The 14,712-nt window shown below is 36.1% G+C and overlaps 1 protein-coding gene across 6 annotated transcripts in view; it reads left to right on the top strand.

Annotated features, from left to right (window-relative positions):
• Window positions 1-14,712, top strand: part of gapvd1 (GTPase activating protein and VPS9 domains 1) — a 95,141-nt gene that overhangs the window by 20,138 nt on the left and 60,291 nt on the right. For 5 of the 6 annotated variants that reach the window (XM_060881441.1, XM_060881440.1, XM_060881443.1 and 2 more), the window contains exons 3-7: window positions 5,275-5,542; window positions 5,686-6,261; window positions 7,050-7,136; window positions 7,287-7,421; window positions 8,957-9,137. In XM_060881441.1, the coding sequence (XP_060737424.1) occupies window positions 5,275-5,542; window positions 5,686-6,261; window positions 7,050-7,136; window positions 7,287-7,421; window positions 8,957-9,137 (1,247 nt within the window). The remainder of the gene's footprint in view (window positions 1-5,274; window positions 5,543-5,685; window positions 6,262-7,049; window positions 7,137-7,286; window positions 7,422-8,956; window positions 9,138-14,712) is intronic. The other variant, XM_060881444.1, reaches the window with a different exon arrangement.

Here is a 14,712-nt window from a genome sequence, read left to right as displayed (position 1 = left end):
GTGAGTGCTGCTTCCTTTTTTTTTTTTAATTCAAAATGTACAATTTGTCAGTGGAATTAAAAAATAAATTTAGTCCAGTCCATCATCCTAAAGGAAAGAGACGTTGACTTCCACACGAAATGAGAATTTTAAAAAAAGATTTTTTTTTTATTTCAACACTCTAAATGGTGTAAAATATTGCAAGTAAAATTTGAATACAACAAAAGCAAACCCAAATCAGACACATTGCTATAATAAAACACAATTTACAACACAATGGCAAGACGCATCATTCCTTCAAAATAGAGCAACAGTCTTGGTTTAACTCAGTTGTTTAAAGCATTCATTCTTAAATTAACTTAAACTGATATTTTCGAACAAAGGGAAAGCTCAGACTCATTTCAACCTGGTCAGGTGTTTACCAAGATTCTGCTGAGTGTTTTGTACAAAGTAACCTTATGTTCCTCTTTCTTTGTTGATTCCAATGAATGCCTGAAAACCATAATAGAGGTCTGAGGTTAGAGGTTGAATAAAATAATGTGGGAAAAGGTGTTTCGCACACTGGTTCCATATTCATTTTTATTTTATTTAGATGATTTGTCCTTCAGACCTCTTTCAAGATCAATGATAACAGAACAGGCACTGGTACATTATATACTTTTGGAAACATCCTACCAGTAACAGATCATATGGTGACTAAACAATCATATTCCACCATCAGGGTGAGAGACAATCAAGATGTCTTAATTAAATCAAAACTGTTAACAAACAGTGACATGACAGTGTGCTTCCTCACACAAGAACCATTATGTCTAATTTTACACAAAAAACATTTATTTTGAATAGATTTCTAACAAAAATACAGAACATTAAATACCAGCTCTACAAGAAAATATTCTAAATATGCAAGAAATCCAGATACTTTCAAGAAAACACTTCAAATCATACTCTGTATTCAATCTGTCAGGTCACAGGGTTTTGTATTATATAATTTGATATACCATCAGAAAGCCCTGACCTCATGGATTGCATATAGAGTATGACTTGAAGTGTTTAAAGTGTAACTGAACTTTCTTTATATCTGCTCACCATCTACTCAAAATAATTTATCAAAATAAAACTTTTAAAAGCTTATCTGATATGAAATGTTCAGTATGTCATTTCAGTGAATACATACTGTGCAGTATTAGACCAGTAGTTGGGGGTAGCTTGAAGATCCTCTCAACATCAGCCACTGTGGCTCACAACTATAGGGAACAGACAGTAGAATTGCAGTGGGAATGTATGCTTCATAAAAGTAATTTTAAGATGGCAACAATTCAAAGCAATAAAAATTAAGAAATGGAGAAAAACAAACTTGTGTCTCTCAGGGACATCTGATTGCACACCACTTACACCATTGGGAGCATGGGACCATGTAATTTGCTCCTAATTTTCCTTGCCTGTGTTCTTACAGCATTTTGTTAATGTGTGATCCTTTGGAACAGAGAAACATAAAGTGTCCAGCCTTTATTTCAAAACATCTTTGCAGGTAGACTGCAATTAAATAACAAACTAGTGTTGTGTACCAACTCTAACCAGTTTACTTGTTAAAGTTTTTGGCTGCTATACAGTACAACACATGACATGGGCTTATTTGACAATTTCAGATAATATAGCAAATAGTCAGACACTCACATACACTAATTGCTGATTTACTATTTTTCCATTTCAACTTTTGTATCTTTATTAAAAATCATTAGTATTCAACATTCCATTTCATGTCTCTTACAAATTTGAAATAAGCTTCTGTTCTAATTATATGTTCTGTTTCTTTCCACTTTAAAGGTGCCCTTCCACACAAAACCATTTTTACTTGTATTTTTTGATATGTGTTAGGGCCATATGTGTTTGTGTTGTGTCGGGAATGTGAAAATGAACTGCTACCTCCCCTGTCAGCTCTAGCCACTGAAAAGAAATAAGCGGAGAAATCAAGTCAATTAGAAAATCTGCTCAGTGTGACATGGAATTGATCGAGCTCATTACTATTCATGAGCTCTCCCACTTGAGACCGCGCCCACAGGATTCGTGTAGCTCAGAGAGTTTCCTATACAACAAGGATGGCTGAACGTCAACGGGCTTGTGATCTATGCAGGAATAGAAGTTCAACAATGCACATGTTGTCCAAGAACCCAGAACCTTATCACCCAAAAGAACCTTCTCACCCAAGGCAATATCCCAGAATCAGGTTTATTGGCCAAGTGCGTTGACATACATAAGGAATTTGGTTCCAGCTGTTTGTGACTCAAAAGTACAGATATAAATAACATTATACTGTATAATACAGACAATGCAGACTTTAATACAATGAGTATTAAATATGAATACAGAATATATGACTGATCAGTTATGTACATAATGTGTGAAGTGCATGGTAGTGCAAATACAATATTGTGCAATATTATGCTTTTGTGCAATAGGCAGCAGCAGTAGTTATGATGTGATGACTGACAGCAATACGGATGATGTGATGACTGACAGATCTGATAATGCAGTACTTGTAGATATGAAGCAGGGAATATAATTATGGTGAGTTCTTGGGGAAAGAAACTGTTCCTGTGTGGGGCAGTTTTGGAAAACAAAGTTCTGTAGCACTTGCCAGAAGGGAGGAGCTGAAAGAGGTTGTGTCCAGGGTGTGAAGGGTCAGTAGGGATCGACATGAGCGAAAGTGGGAGCAAATCCATCCAAGCCAGAGCAGTTAGTGAGGTGGAATCCCTTCAGTTAGCTGCATCTAAACCCCCTATTGAAACAGCAGAAGACACCCAACTGACTCAAGCTGCCTTCAAGAGACCAAAGAAGACCCTTGGAAGCTTTTTCAAGGGTGCAGCAACAGAGAAGGCAATGCAATGGTTTCAGCACTGATATTCTACCTCATTTAATTTAACTGCTACTTAAGCATTTATTTTATGTTTATAGGCAGTAAGTGTTTTACATTTTGAAGGTTTGTTTGGATTGCTGCTGTTTGTTTACATTTGTACATCTTAGGTCAATTTTATTAGTGACAATATTGTACAGGCTCCTGATAAGTTACAAGGTTAAATTACTTTAGTTACTGTTAAACTAAACTGTTAAGAAGTTATGTTATTTAGGGAAACACTACCAATTTGTACTGTTTACATTTGATTCATGCTGTGTGACTGTCACGACTATTGCACTATAATGCTGCTGCTGCCAATTCATGACAATAGATTTACACATTAGGTAGTCTGTCATCAATGAAAAGGGAAAATGCCCTTCATTTTGTTTGCAATAATAAATGCTCTGCCTGAGCTGCAAATGCCAATAAAATGGTGTTCCATATTTTTTCTATACTGTCATAAATATCATTATCGTAAATATTCTTTAAATATCATGGTATAATTTTGAGGCTATATTGCCCTCCCCTAGCAGAGATACAGCTGGAACATCTGTTGATGCCATGCTGTTATACAAAAATAATGCATACCTTCTGACTAATCAAATTATAATAAATTTCCTTTATTGCTCATTAATAAATTTAACATTGAGATTTTGAGTTCTAATTTAATTATAGATTTAATACTACTTTCTTCCTGCCGAAACCATCAAATGTTTAATGAGGGAGACCTAACACAAAACTGACTGCCGCAACAGCAGTTTAGTCCCTGTTGGTTCTATCCACAGCAGTCGCATATATCTCCAGGTAGTCCACATTGGGACATCCTCAACAGCAGTGAGCACACCTAGTTTTGAGACTTCAACCAGAAGTAGGGCATCAGGATGAATCTGGCAGATCCGGAGAGAAAAAGCAGTCACACTGGGAACTCTGAACACTAGGAGCTAAAGAGTAGAACATGTAACTCGACAGAGAGAGAAAGGGATAAACAAAATACTAGATATGAGATGTATTGGTAAAAAACATTGAATGTGCAAATTGCAGGCAGGGACTAGCTATGGCAACATAACTAAAAGAAAGAGCCAGAAAGTGAGGCAGACAAGAGGGCTTCCTGGGACATGAAGCAACACCATCCAAACATCCCAGTTCACCAAAACTTGAATAAACAAATGTATTTTTAGCCCAGACTTAAACATTGAGACTGTATTTGAGTCCTGAAAACTAATCAGAAGGCTGATCCATAATTGTGGGGCTTTGTAAGAAAAAATAAACTCTGCCCCCTTGCTTATGCACCTACTAGAACATCCAGACAGTAAGGCATTACAATTATAGTACAATAGTAGTATGGTCATTTACCATTTTAACCTATGTTATTTCTTACATGAAGTTGTAACTTGCCATATGACATTTGTATAATACACAAATCATCAAATCACAAATAGCAGCTGTTCAGTACATCAAATGCAACTGGCAACTAAAGCCTATGCCTTTCCTGTTTGTTACTGAAAGCCTTATTTTAGATTTTATAACTGTGATAGCGTGGTTAAGGTTCTGGGTTGTTGATCGAAGGATCGGGGGCTCCAGAACTGCCAAGCTGCAACTGTTGGGCCATTGAGCAGTGCCCTTAACCCTCCAAGGGCCCTGTATCATGGCTGACCCTGTGCTCTGACTCCAGCTTTCAAAAAGTTGGGATATGCAAAGAAAGAATTTCACTGTTCTGTTATGTATATGTGACAAAAAAGAAAGGCTTCTATTCTATACTACTTATGATCATCTCTAAACATGTAAAAATTCATTAGTTAAAAATGTATTTTTTGATGGAATGCAAAATTGTATACTTTGCCTTGATTTGGTATTACAGTATCTAACCAAGTTACTGTCTGTTTAAACCTGTCCTGAAAAGTAGTAAATGGGTAACAAAAGTAAAACTTGCAGCTGCCCCTGAACCCCTGTACCACCACCAAAGATCTAAGCCAGGCTCTAAACATTCAGTGTAACTCAGTTTTAGAGATTTTACATTGACAGCCATGTGGAAACTGCAAGTCTTTTTAAAGAGCTGTACTTGACTTTAGTGGAAGTAGGTTAAAAGATAAAGGAGTTATAAAATTCACAGAACGAGTAGGAGTTTTTTGGCCAATTTAAGATTCTGTAAAGGGAGAAAGAAACATTTTGTGTTACTGGTAGTGAAATGGGTACAGACTGAGATGGATAGATGGATAGAAAATTGTAGAATTGATAAGATAGGGTGCAGAGTGAAATAGATACTTGGGTTGCAATGTTTTGCTATTCAATCATGACTATTACTAATTAACATCATACACATAAACAACGGTATATCTTAGTTTAGGCAACATAACAGTTACTTGTAGCCTTAGTGAGAATCACGGCTTTTCTTTTTACAGTGCTGAGGCATCCCCGGCTGAATGCTGCTTGCATGCTAAGGTGTTGGAAAGTACACAGTTTGTTGATGGCTACAAGACACTTGGATTCCAGGAGAGTATCTTTGGAGAGTTTCTTGGCCGGCTGAGGGAAAATCCACGCCTGGTGGCTTCATGTCTGGTTGCTGGAGAGAAGATTATCCAAGAGCATACACAAGGAGTGATCCACACTGTTTTTACCTCACTTTATGGCAACTGTATCATGCAAGAGGATGAAATCTACCTACTACAAGTACATAAAAAACAGCCAATATCTTATTTTCTCATATCTCATTTTCTTTAGAAATAATGTTAACAGTAAAAATTAGAATCTGACTCTGGTAATTGCTATTTTTTATTTATTACAATCATCTTTCAACTGTTCTACAATTTTAGGTTCTACGTTACCTAGTTGAGTTCGAGCTTAAGGAGAGTGATAATCCACGACGTCTGCTAAGGCGCGGCACATGTGCTTTTAGTATCCTGTTTAAACTATTCTCTGAGGGCCTGTACTCTGCCAAGCTGTTCCTCACTGCCACCTTACATGAGCCCATTATGCAGCTACTGGTCGAGGATGAAGACCACCTCGAGACTGATCCAGCAAAAGTGACAGAAAGATTCACCCCAACACAACAAGAGCGCCTCTTTGGGGAGAATGGCTCTGATTCTTATTGTCAAAAAGTTCAGGCAGTTGTAGAATCCAACCAAGCCAAGCTTGTGGCTCTTGTTAATTCATTTATTGGCTATTTGAGGCAAAATACCTACTGCTTCCCTCAGAGCTTGCGATGGATCATATCACAGATGTACAAATCACTGGTGCAAGTAGAGGGGCTGGAGGTTGGGGAGGTGAGAACCATGTGCACAGACCTGTTGCTAACTTGTTTCATCTGCCCAGCCATTGTCAACCCTGAACAATATGGAATCATCTCAGATGCTCCCATTAATGAAGTGGCACGATTTAACCTAATGCAGGTAGGATTTATCATGTAGGATTTATTCATTATGTAATGGAACATTTTATTTGTTGTTCTTACAGACCTGCCAACCTTCATGATTTGTGTGTAAGGAGGGAGGCATTTTAACATTGCTATATTCTGCTACAGGTTATCCCTCACTTTTTTTTTTTTTTTTTTAGTTCATTAAACAATCTAGCAATGTATATTTTACAGACATTATATAGATAGCATTATTTGTTATAGAAGAATTGGGGAAAGTTTCTAAGGGTCTAAGTGTGAAATCGCTTCAACACATTACGATTAATTTTAATCACAATTATCTGTTAAATTCCTATCAAAAGGTTTTGGAACAGTAAGACCAAGTATTTTGTTTACACACTGAAGACTTTTGGGCTTGAGATCAAAGCATAAATTTTAGCAAAAAAAAAAAAACAGGTCAGCTTTGCTCATTCTGCTCATCATTATCTAGTAAGCCAGTCCTGATAAAATATCAAAACATTTTTAAGGATATTTTAATACTGCAGTTAAGTTTCCAGTTGAAATTGTTCTTCAGTTAGCAGTTACACACTGCAAAATATTTTTAGAAATTCCAAGATTTTTAGGGTACACAGGACTAGGATTATTTAATCTTTCAGGCTTAAACATTGTTGAGATTTTTTGCATATGTGAAATCATATATTTTAAGTATGATGATCTAAATGATTAAAATGTATGTATATATATAGTTAGCCACTACAATGATATCCTTTTTACCTCAGTTTTATCTTATTGAATATCAATTCAATATATCTGAAATTATCCCAGGTTGGGCAGTTGCTGCAGCAGTTAGCCATGGCTGACACAGATGATGGAGATCCTCGACGGAAAAGCAATTTGTCAAAATTTGACAAAGTAAGACAATGTTTTTTTGTTGGTTTTTTTTTGACAAAATGTGTTTGTGAATTGTATAGACCACTTAATTTACTCTTGGTCATTTTAATTTGTTTTATGTAATATTTTGTGTATTGGTTGCACTGCTTAACTGTGGGTTTGTCTCCTTAGAGTTGTGTTGCTGCATTTTTGGATGTAATGATTGGTGGAAGAACTGTGGAGACCCCTCCTATGTCTTCAATTAACCTTTTGGAGGGGCTTACACGAACAGTGTTTTATATCACAAACAATCAGCTTCTCACTATGGTAACAATAATTGACATTTATTTAGCTGTAGTTAGGCTCATGCAATGTTATTTTATTTATCTACATACTTTTTCCATTCAAAAACATATTTGTGCAGCTAATGAAGGAACAGCAGCTATAATAAAGGAACAGCAGCTAATGAACTTTCAAGTCTGAAAGTTTGCATACAGTTATGCTTTATTATTATTTAATAAATCCTACTTCTCTCATACCTCAGACGTAATTTTAAAACAATCAATTACAGACAAATTATTTCAGCTTTAAATCACTATATCAGAATTACAGTCTGATAAAAGTGGATATAAACCAATCCAAATGCTGTAAATGTAAATATACACCAAGCTGACCCACAAAGCCTGAAATGTTGTGGAAAAAAGAATGAAGCTTCTATTTAAGACAAGCATAAAAAGCCAGATTGAAATTTGCAGGTAATCTCTGGCATTTTGGAGGAGTAGTCCATGGTCAGATGAAATAAAAATCAAATTGATCATAATAGCATATCAGTAATTTACTATCAAGGTAATTAGTGGCTTTTGACAAATTGAATATCTGATGAAAGCTTAAATAATAATAATAATAAGAAGAAGAAAAAATAATTTGCTATAATTGTAAAACGAACTGTTATGGAAATAATGCAGATACTGTATTTGAACACAATCAAAATGTAACATGAAATACTTTGTGAGCTGTCTTTAGCTTCAGTTTTCAATGTTCACGTAACTTTAAAACTGGGGAAAAGCTGTGGAACGAGATAAGAACGAGATAACACATTCCTGGGTTGGAAATCAGGAGATGTGCTTGGTTTAACTGAAAAAGATTATTTTTGTGTTGTAAAGAGACGCAAGTAACTTTGGCATATTAAATTCTGAAACGCTAAACCAGCCTACCTGGCGCCATGTCATGTTTAAAGTCTCTCTGTTACATTGTTTCCCAATTCTGAGATGAGACTGTTGACCTGTGCAAGATTTTATGCATTATGCTGCTACCACGTAACTGTCTGTCTGGGTATCTGCATAAATGAACAGGTCTACAGGTGGTCCTAATAATGTAGACAGTAAATATTTAATTACATGCTTTTGTTTTCTAATGTCTATATGAACAATAGATTCACTGGCAAGTGATAGATTTGACACTGTTGTAGGCCAGTTAAATATATTTAGTTCCAAAATTACCTTTCTTCCTTCTCAAGTATTCACTGAGGTTCATTGGCTTGTTTCAAGTTTTTTTGAGCAGAAAAAGATTGATCTTTGGTCATACTTTTGAGTAATAACTTGTACTAGCACATGCAGATTTTTAATTTAGAATATTCTACATAAGATGCCTAAAGGTCATCAAATGTGAAAATGTAATATAATTGGAGTATACAACATTAGTCATTGTGAAAGTGTAATATTATGAAGGAATAATATAATCATTAAATCTCACAAAAACTTAAACTGTAATAATGTTTGTGATTACACACTCATTTTACCAGCCTCACAAGTTGCATTTTTCCCCTCTTCTTTCCTTAAATCCACAATATTTGCTCTGTTCAGGTGGGCTTTTTGCGCAGCATTGCTGCTGCAGACCAGCTCAGAGAGGAAGATCATGTAGCTCTCGAGACTCTGCTAGCCAGTGTACCTCAGTCTCATGCAGTCAAGAGCAACAGCTTGGAGCTCACTCCTCACCTTTCGCCAGCTGCTACACCTGCAAACAGGAGGAACAGACTACCAATAGGTATTTGCACAATATTTTATGTTTGCTACAGTTTAGTAATGAAATATGTAGTAGTTACACTCATCAGAGAGGATAATGGCTAGACTGGTTTGAAATAAAAGGAAGCCTACAGCAATTAAAAATAAATCTATCAGCAATTCTCCTTACTATTACTCTCTTAGATTGCAAGCTATATTTGTGGTTAGATATACTTCCAGTTAAGTGACTGCATGGTAAATATTTGCTGTTGTGTTGTTATATTATGTCCGGTATTATTTTTTTTTTGTATTGTTATAGACATCCTACTAGGTACTGTCATTAGTAAACCGGTTCCTACCTCTCAAACATAGATTCTAAACCTTTATTTGGAGCTTACCCTCATCCAGTGGCCTTACATTTCTGGTTTTTACCCTCTACTGTTCCTCACTAACCAAAATCTCCTGCATATTTGGGGAGCTTTGTATCTTACTGAAATTTGGCCACAGCCTAAACAACTTTGTGCTCTGAATGTCATTGTACCTAAGCTGCAGACAGTAGTTGTAGTTTACTGTCCAACAAATCAAACAGCTGTTTTATCAGTACAGTGATGCCTCGAGATACGAGTTTAATTCTTTCCGTGACCTTGCTCGTATCTCAAATTGCTCGTATCTCAAAACAATTTTCCCCATTTAAATTAATTGAAATCCCATTAATCCGTTCCATCTCGCAAAATTCCACTCCAGTTGTTTTGTTTGTGTTTTGAATATGAAAAATGTACAGTACCTGTATTTATAAATGACAAATATTGTATAAAACATACAGTAATAAAAGAGAATGTTAAAAAAAATAAACTGGTTTTACTTTACGGAAGATGCGCACGGAGGTTGAGGGAGGAGTAAACAGGAGGAATTTTGTCTCGTACGTACACTTTCGCTTTCGTTCACCTACTCGCTACTGTACACTCTTAATGCTACTTTACACTTAAATGGAACTTAACTAAACTTCACTAAAATTAACGAACTTAAATCTAGCATCGTGTTAGTGCTGGCAGGCCAATTAATAATGTTAATCAGCTGTCCACGACGCGCACCAATCCGGTTACGACATCCATATTACCCGACAATTTAAATTCCCATTCATAGAGCCGGAGGTCTCTACATACTTCGCTGCTGCTGCGATTTAAACTCCCTCCTCCAACCCCGAGTCCACCATGCCGGAACCTGTGTTCGTTGTACCAGTTTACATCATAAATCTCCACAAATTTTTCTCTCTCTCTCCCCCTCTCTCTCTAATTATTTAATTATTTATTTATCCATTCATTCATTTATTACTTTCCAAAAATGCGTAAGCGAGTATATCTAATACTATGCATGATTAGTGGTTCTGCTGTTATACGGGGGTCTATTCTATTTTCTAGTCGCTGCTCTCCCAGCTCTGTCCATGCATGCGCACGGACAGGCGCGTGGATTTTTGCCCAGAACAGAACCATACCGCCAACACTAACTGTATGCGTATCATCTAATAAATTCTCTTTTGACAAAGTGGTCCTGACAGAACTGAAATTCTCTTAACTGAACTTAATTGCTACAATTTCTGTTTTCTTTACATTAATTTTGCTTAATGTTCTTCATCGCTTTTCTCTTCACTTGTTTTTGCCTTTTTTGTCACTCTTTCCTCACTAACATCTGCCGGTCGTTTTAATAAAAACCAGTCTGGTTGGCATATCGGATGCGGTGTAGTCGCACAAGTTAAAAATTTTTAACGGATCCAATGCTCAAAACGTATCCGAAAATTACGGATCCGCAGGTGGTCGGCACCTCACCTTAGGAAATGAATGACTTCCGGTTTATCGACCATTGTTTGTCACGTGCAGTGGAAAGGCGGCTTTAACCGAGTGAGACGAGGGAAGCTGAGGCGGGGGAAACAGAGCATACGTGGTTGTTGGGGATCTTTGTTTCGGCAGCGGCGGCTCGGATGCTCGTATCTCAAAAATTTGCTCTTATATCAAGACAAAAATTTGTATGTCAAAGCACTCGTATCTCGAGGCATCACTGTAATTCCTTTGAGATTCTTTGTTCTATTTACCCAGTAGTGCTAAGGTAGACGATAAATATACTTTCTAACCTCCAACATGGATTGTATTCTTTCTAATCTCAAGGATTTCTTTTTTAACTTACATTTACCCTCTGTGTCAAAACCTAACATCATCTGAAACTCAGAAAAAACATTAGCCCATCAGCTGGAGCAGATTATATTCCATGTCTTCAACAAAATGCCATAGTTAGCCACTACAATGATCCTTTTTATCTTAATCATTTAGCCATCCAATGGCACTAGAATGTTTGTGAAACCTGTTTGAATCATTTTCTGTATTTCTACACGAATCTAACCTAAAATGTGATCAGATTAAATTAGATACAAAGAACAGTCACTTCATAAGAAAGAGAACCCATAGCTTAAATTACACAATTTTGGTAACTAGTGATCATTCCTGCCAGTTGGAGGAACCAAGGTAGCAAATCTTCCATTTGTGACTTTCACTCATCTTGCCCTGTGGTTTATGTTTTACTTCCACAGTATGACAGATGCTAGTTTAAGCAGAACACATCACCCAAAAGACAGGCTTGGCAATTCATGCACTTGCCTACAAAGATCATGTTTCCTGGTATAAAGTGGCACTTTAAAACCACGACTGATTACTACCCCAGTGTTATTAGCATGGTTTATTTTAAATTTCTGATTTATTTATTTTTATTATAGCTAGAAGAATGGTATTCCATTCCTACAAAAATCCCTGTCTCATCTCACCTTACTGTACATTAATGAATTCCATACCTCCTCACCTCTAATGGAGAGTTCTGTTTCAAAGCTTGTCAAGGCATTTTGAGAAACCACCTTCTACAGAGGTCCCATGTCAACTTCTCTTTTAAAGCCAAGACAGGGCCTAACCCTGGGGGCTCAGTAACTCTAAATTGATAACCAACAAAACATTTCTGTACGAGCACTGAGAGGAGTTTTACACTGGGTTTAGTCTATTTTCCCTTTCTCCTGCTCACATGGTCAAGGGCTGTGTGTAGTAAGTATATGATGGCATTCTCTGTGGTGCATTCTTCAGACTGGCACACAAATTGTAATGATTCTTGTATGTCAGCCTTTGACCAGCCTCTGACCAGCCTTTTAAACACTTCATAAGTACTGAGGTTAGGTCTACTGGCACAGTAGTCACTGAGGCATGCAGGCTGGGGATTCTTGTGGATAGAAATAATAGTGAAAATTGCTGCTTTTCTGACTACTTGATGGTATTGATGATTTCATTGATGGAAACTTTTAAAGCACTTATGTAAGTCAACATACAGCCATTATTGTCAAAATAGCTAAGTGTAACAGCTGTATATTGTTTAACCTTGCTATTTTCCTCTGGTCTATCTGACCCTGCTGGAAGGTTTAATAAAATAAATTTTGTCTATTTTTGTTGAACTATGTGTTCGGACCAATATATAATTTGCGTTTTTGGATCCTCCCTGGTCAGTTGGACCCGGTTAAGGTTTATCGTTCATAAATTAAGTATAATAAAAAAACATAAGGAGTGTAAAAGAAGTTTTATTCACATGAAATTATGCCATGTTTTTGAGTGGGGTGTGTGTGTAGCCTGTTGTTGGTTGATCAGATCTGGTGGGCAAAATAGATATTACACACAGAATGGTGATCATTGTAGAATTTTTGATTTATAAGCATTCAAGTCAATTTGGCCTGGAAAAAACAGGTTTTATTATTTGCTGACATTAAAAATGGTCAAAATGGTTTCAAAACAATCTCCTGCCTTTGAAATATACCAGCCTGTAATTGTGCATCAACCTTTGTGCCTCTATAGTGAAAATAATTCAAAATTTCAGTTTTGTTTTTTTTTACTAAAAAATTAGGCATTTTGTATATAAATAAGGTCTATTATACCAAATATAATTTTTTTTTGCAAAATATATGTTAATATGTTGGAAACAAGTTAGACTAAAAAGGTGAAAAAAAAATGGCTATCATATATACTTAATTTTGAGATGGTGGCAAAGTTGTATAGAATAATGTTGGGGAAAAAAGCTTGTAAAAACACTTATGCAATGCACAGATATCTAAATGATTAGTTGAACAATTGGAATATTTTGGAATAAAAAACACTTTACAGTTGATGCAAATTAATAGGTAAGATGAATAAAAACACCTCAGTCTATATCAAACTATAACCTAGTATGTAAAAAAAGGTTTGGACAAATACAAATATAAAAAATTATGACGAGCACAACAACTCTAAAAGTGATGAGAAATCAGAATATTTTAATGATTTCTAAAGTATCACGTGACTTTGAAGCCTGGTGTAATGGCTAAAGTGAAAATTCAGCTTTGAATCACAAATACATTATATTTTAAAGTATATTAAATCAGAAAGCCGTTGTAATAATATTTCACAATCAAATTTCACAAATTGTTTTGTCTTGTATTTTTGATGAAATGCAGGCTTGATGAACATAAGAGACTTCTTTCAAAAACATGTGTCCAAACCTTTGACTAGTACTGTACTTCTGTAAAATAACATAAAACTGGCTAACAAAGAGGATAGAAGAAATAGCATAACAGCTTGAGCTAGCTTGCCTCATAAATTTTTATTTCATTGAAAGAGTGCTGACTGGCTAGCTACTGTAAAAATATTTTGTTTTTTGCTAAATAAACTTTTAATACCATATATAAAATATGTTTACCAAAGAAAATATATGCAAACAAAAAAATGCAAACCTGTGGAATTAATATTTTTGTGGTAGTCACCTCCTGGAAAGGGGAGTTAGGTTTGGAAAGGGGGATTGATTGTGGGGGATAGTCTTTTTAGACAGTTTTTTATTATCTCGCCTAAATGTCTGCTCAGTCAGTGTATTTGTATTTACAATGGTATAATTTTGTTGCACAATAGCTTACACAAGGCTTTGTGATATGCAAATACTTTATGCAAATACTTACCAAGATGGACATTTTCTGACATTATTTTGTGTGCAGGATTCAAGAAAAGACGTGTGTTATTTTATGGAGGAATGCACAGTGCATTAGGGGGTTTGGCCCCAATATCCTGCAGAAGGCAATGTGCTGTGTGCATGGGATTGATGAATGTGCAAAAGTAGAAATTCAACTGAAATTGCAGTAAATCTGGTTTTAATCAAGTTCCCTGTTATAGGCTAACTTGCAATTTAGTTAATTCCCAGTTAATCCCATTAATTCCTGTAAATTCCCATATTTTGAGTTAATTCATATGGAATGTTTCCAGCTATGAAAATTCCCTCAATTTTGCAACCCTTCTCTAGATGGCCTAAGCTATAAGATGATCAGTAACACCCTGAAACTGAGCTATAGTACAGTTCTACTTGAAACAGGCCTTGCAAGGGTCAATTGAATAAGTTGAGTCCACGTGCTGTCTGTCAGGTGCAGCAGCTGGCTTCAAAAAACAGATGCACGAGTAATGCCATCATTTCCTTAGAGGTTGCAGTAGTGGAAGGTCAGCTTGTTATTGCTCAGACCATACACTGCACACTGCAACAATTTGGTTTTGGCCGTCGTCCCAGAAGGGAGCCTCTTCTGAAGC

This window comes from Tachysurus vachellii, chromosome 11 (genome assembly GCF_030014155.1).
Source record: "Tachysurus vachellii isolate PV-2020 chromosome 11, HZAU_Pvac_v1, whole genome shotgun sequence".
NCBI lineage: Eukaryota > Metazoa > Chordata > Actinopteri > Siluriformes > Bagridae > Tachysurus > Tachysurus vachellii.
The sequence above is the reverse complement of the archived record's forward strand: the minus strand, read 5'-3'. Positions and strand labels throughout refer to the sequence as shown.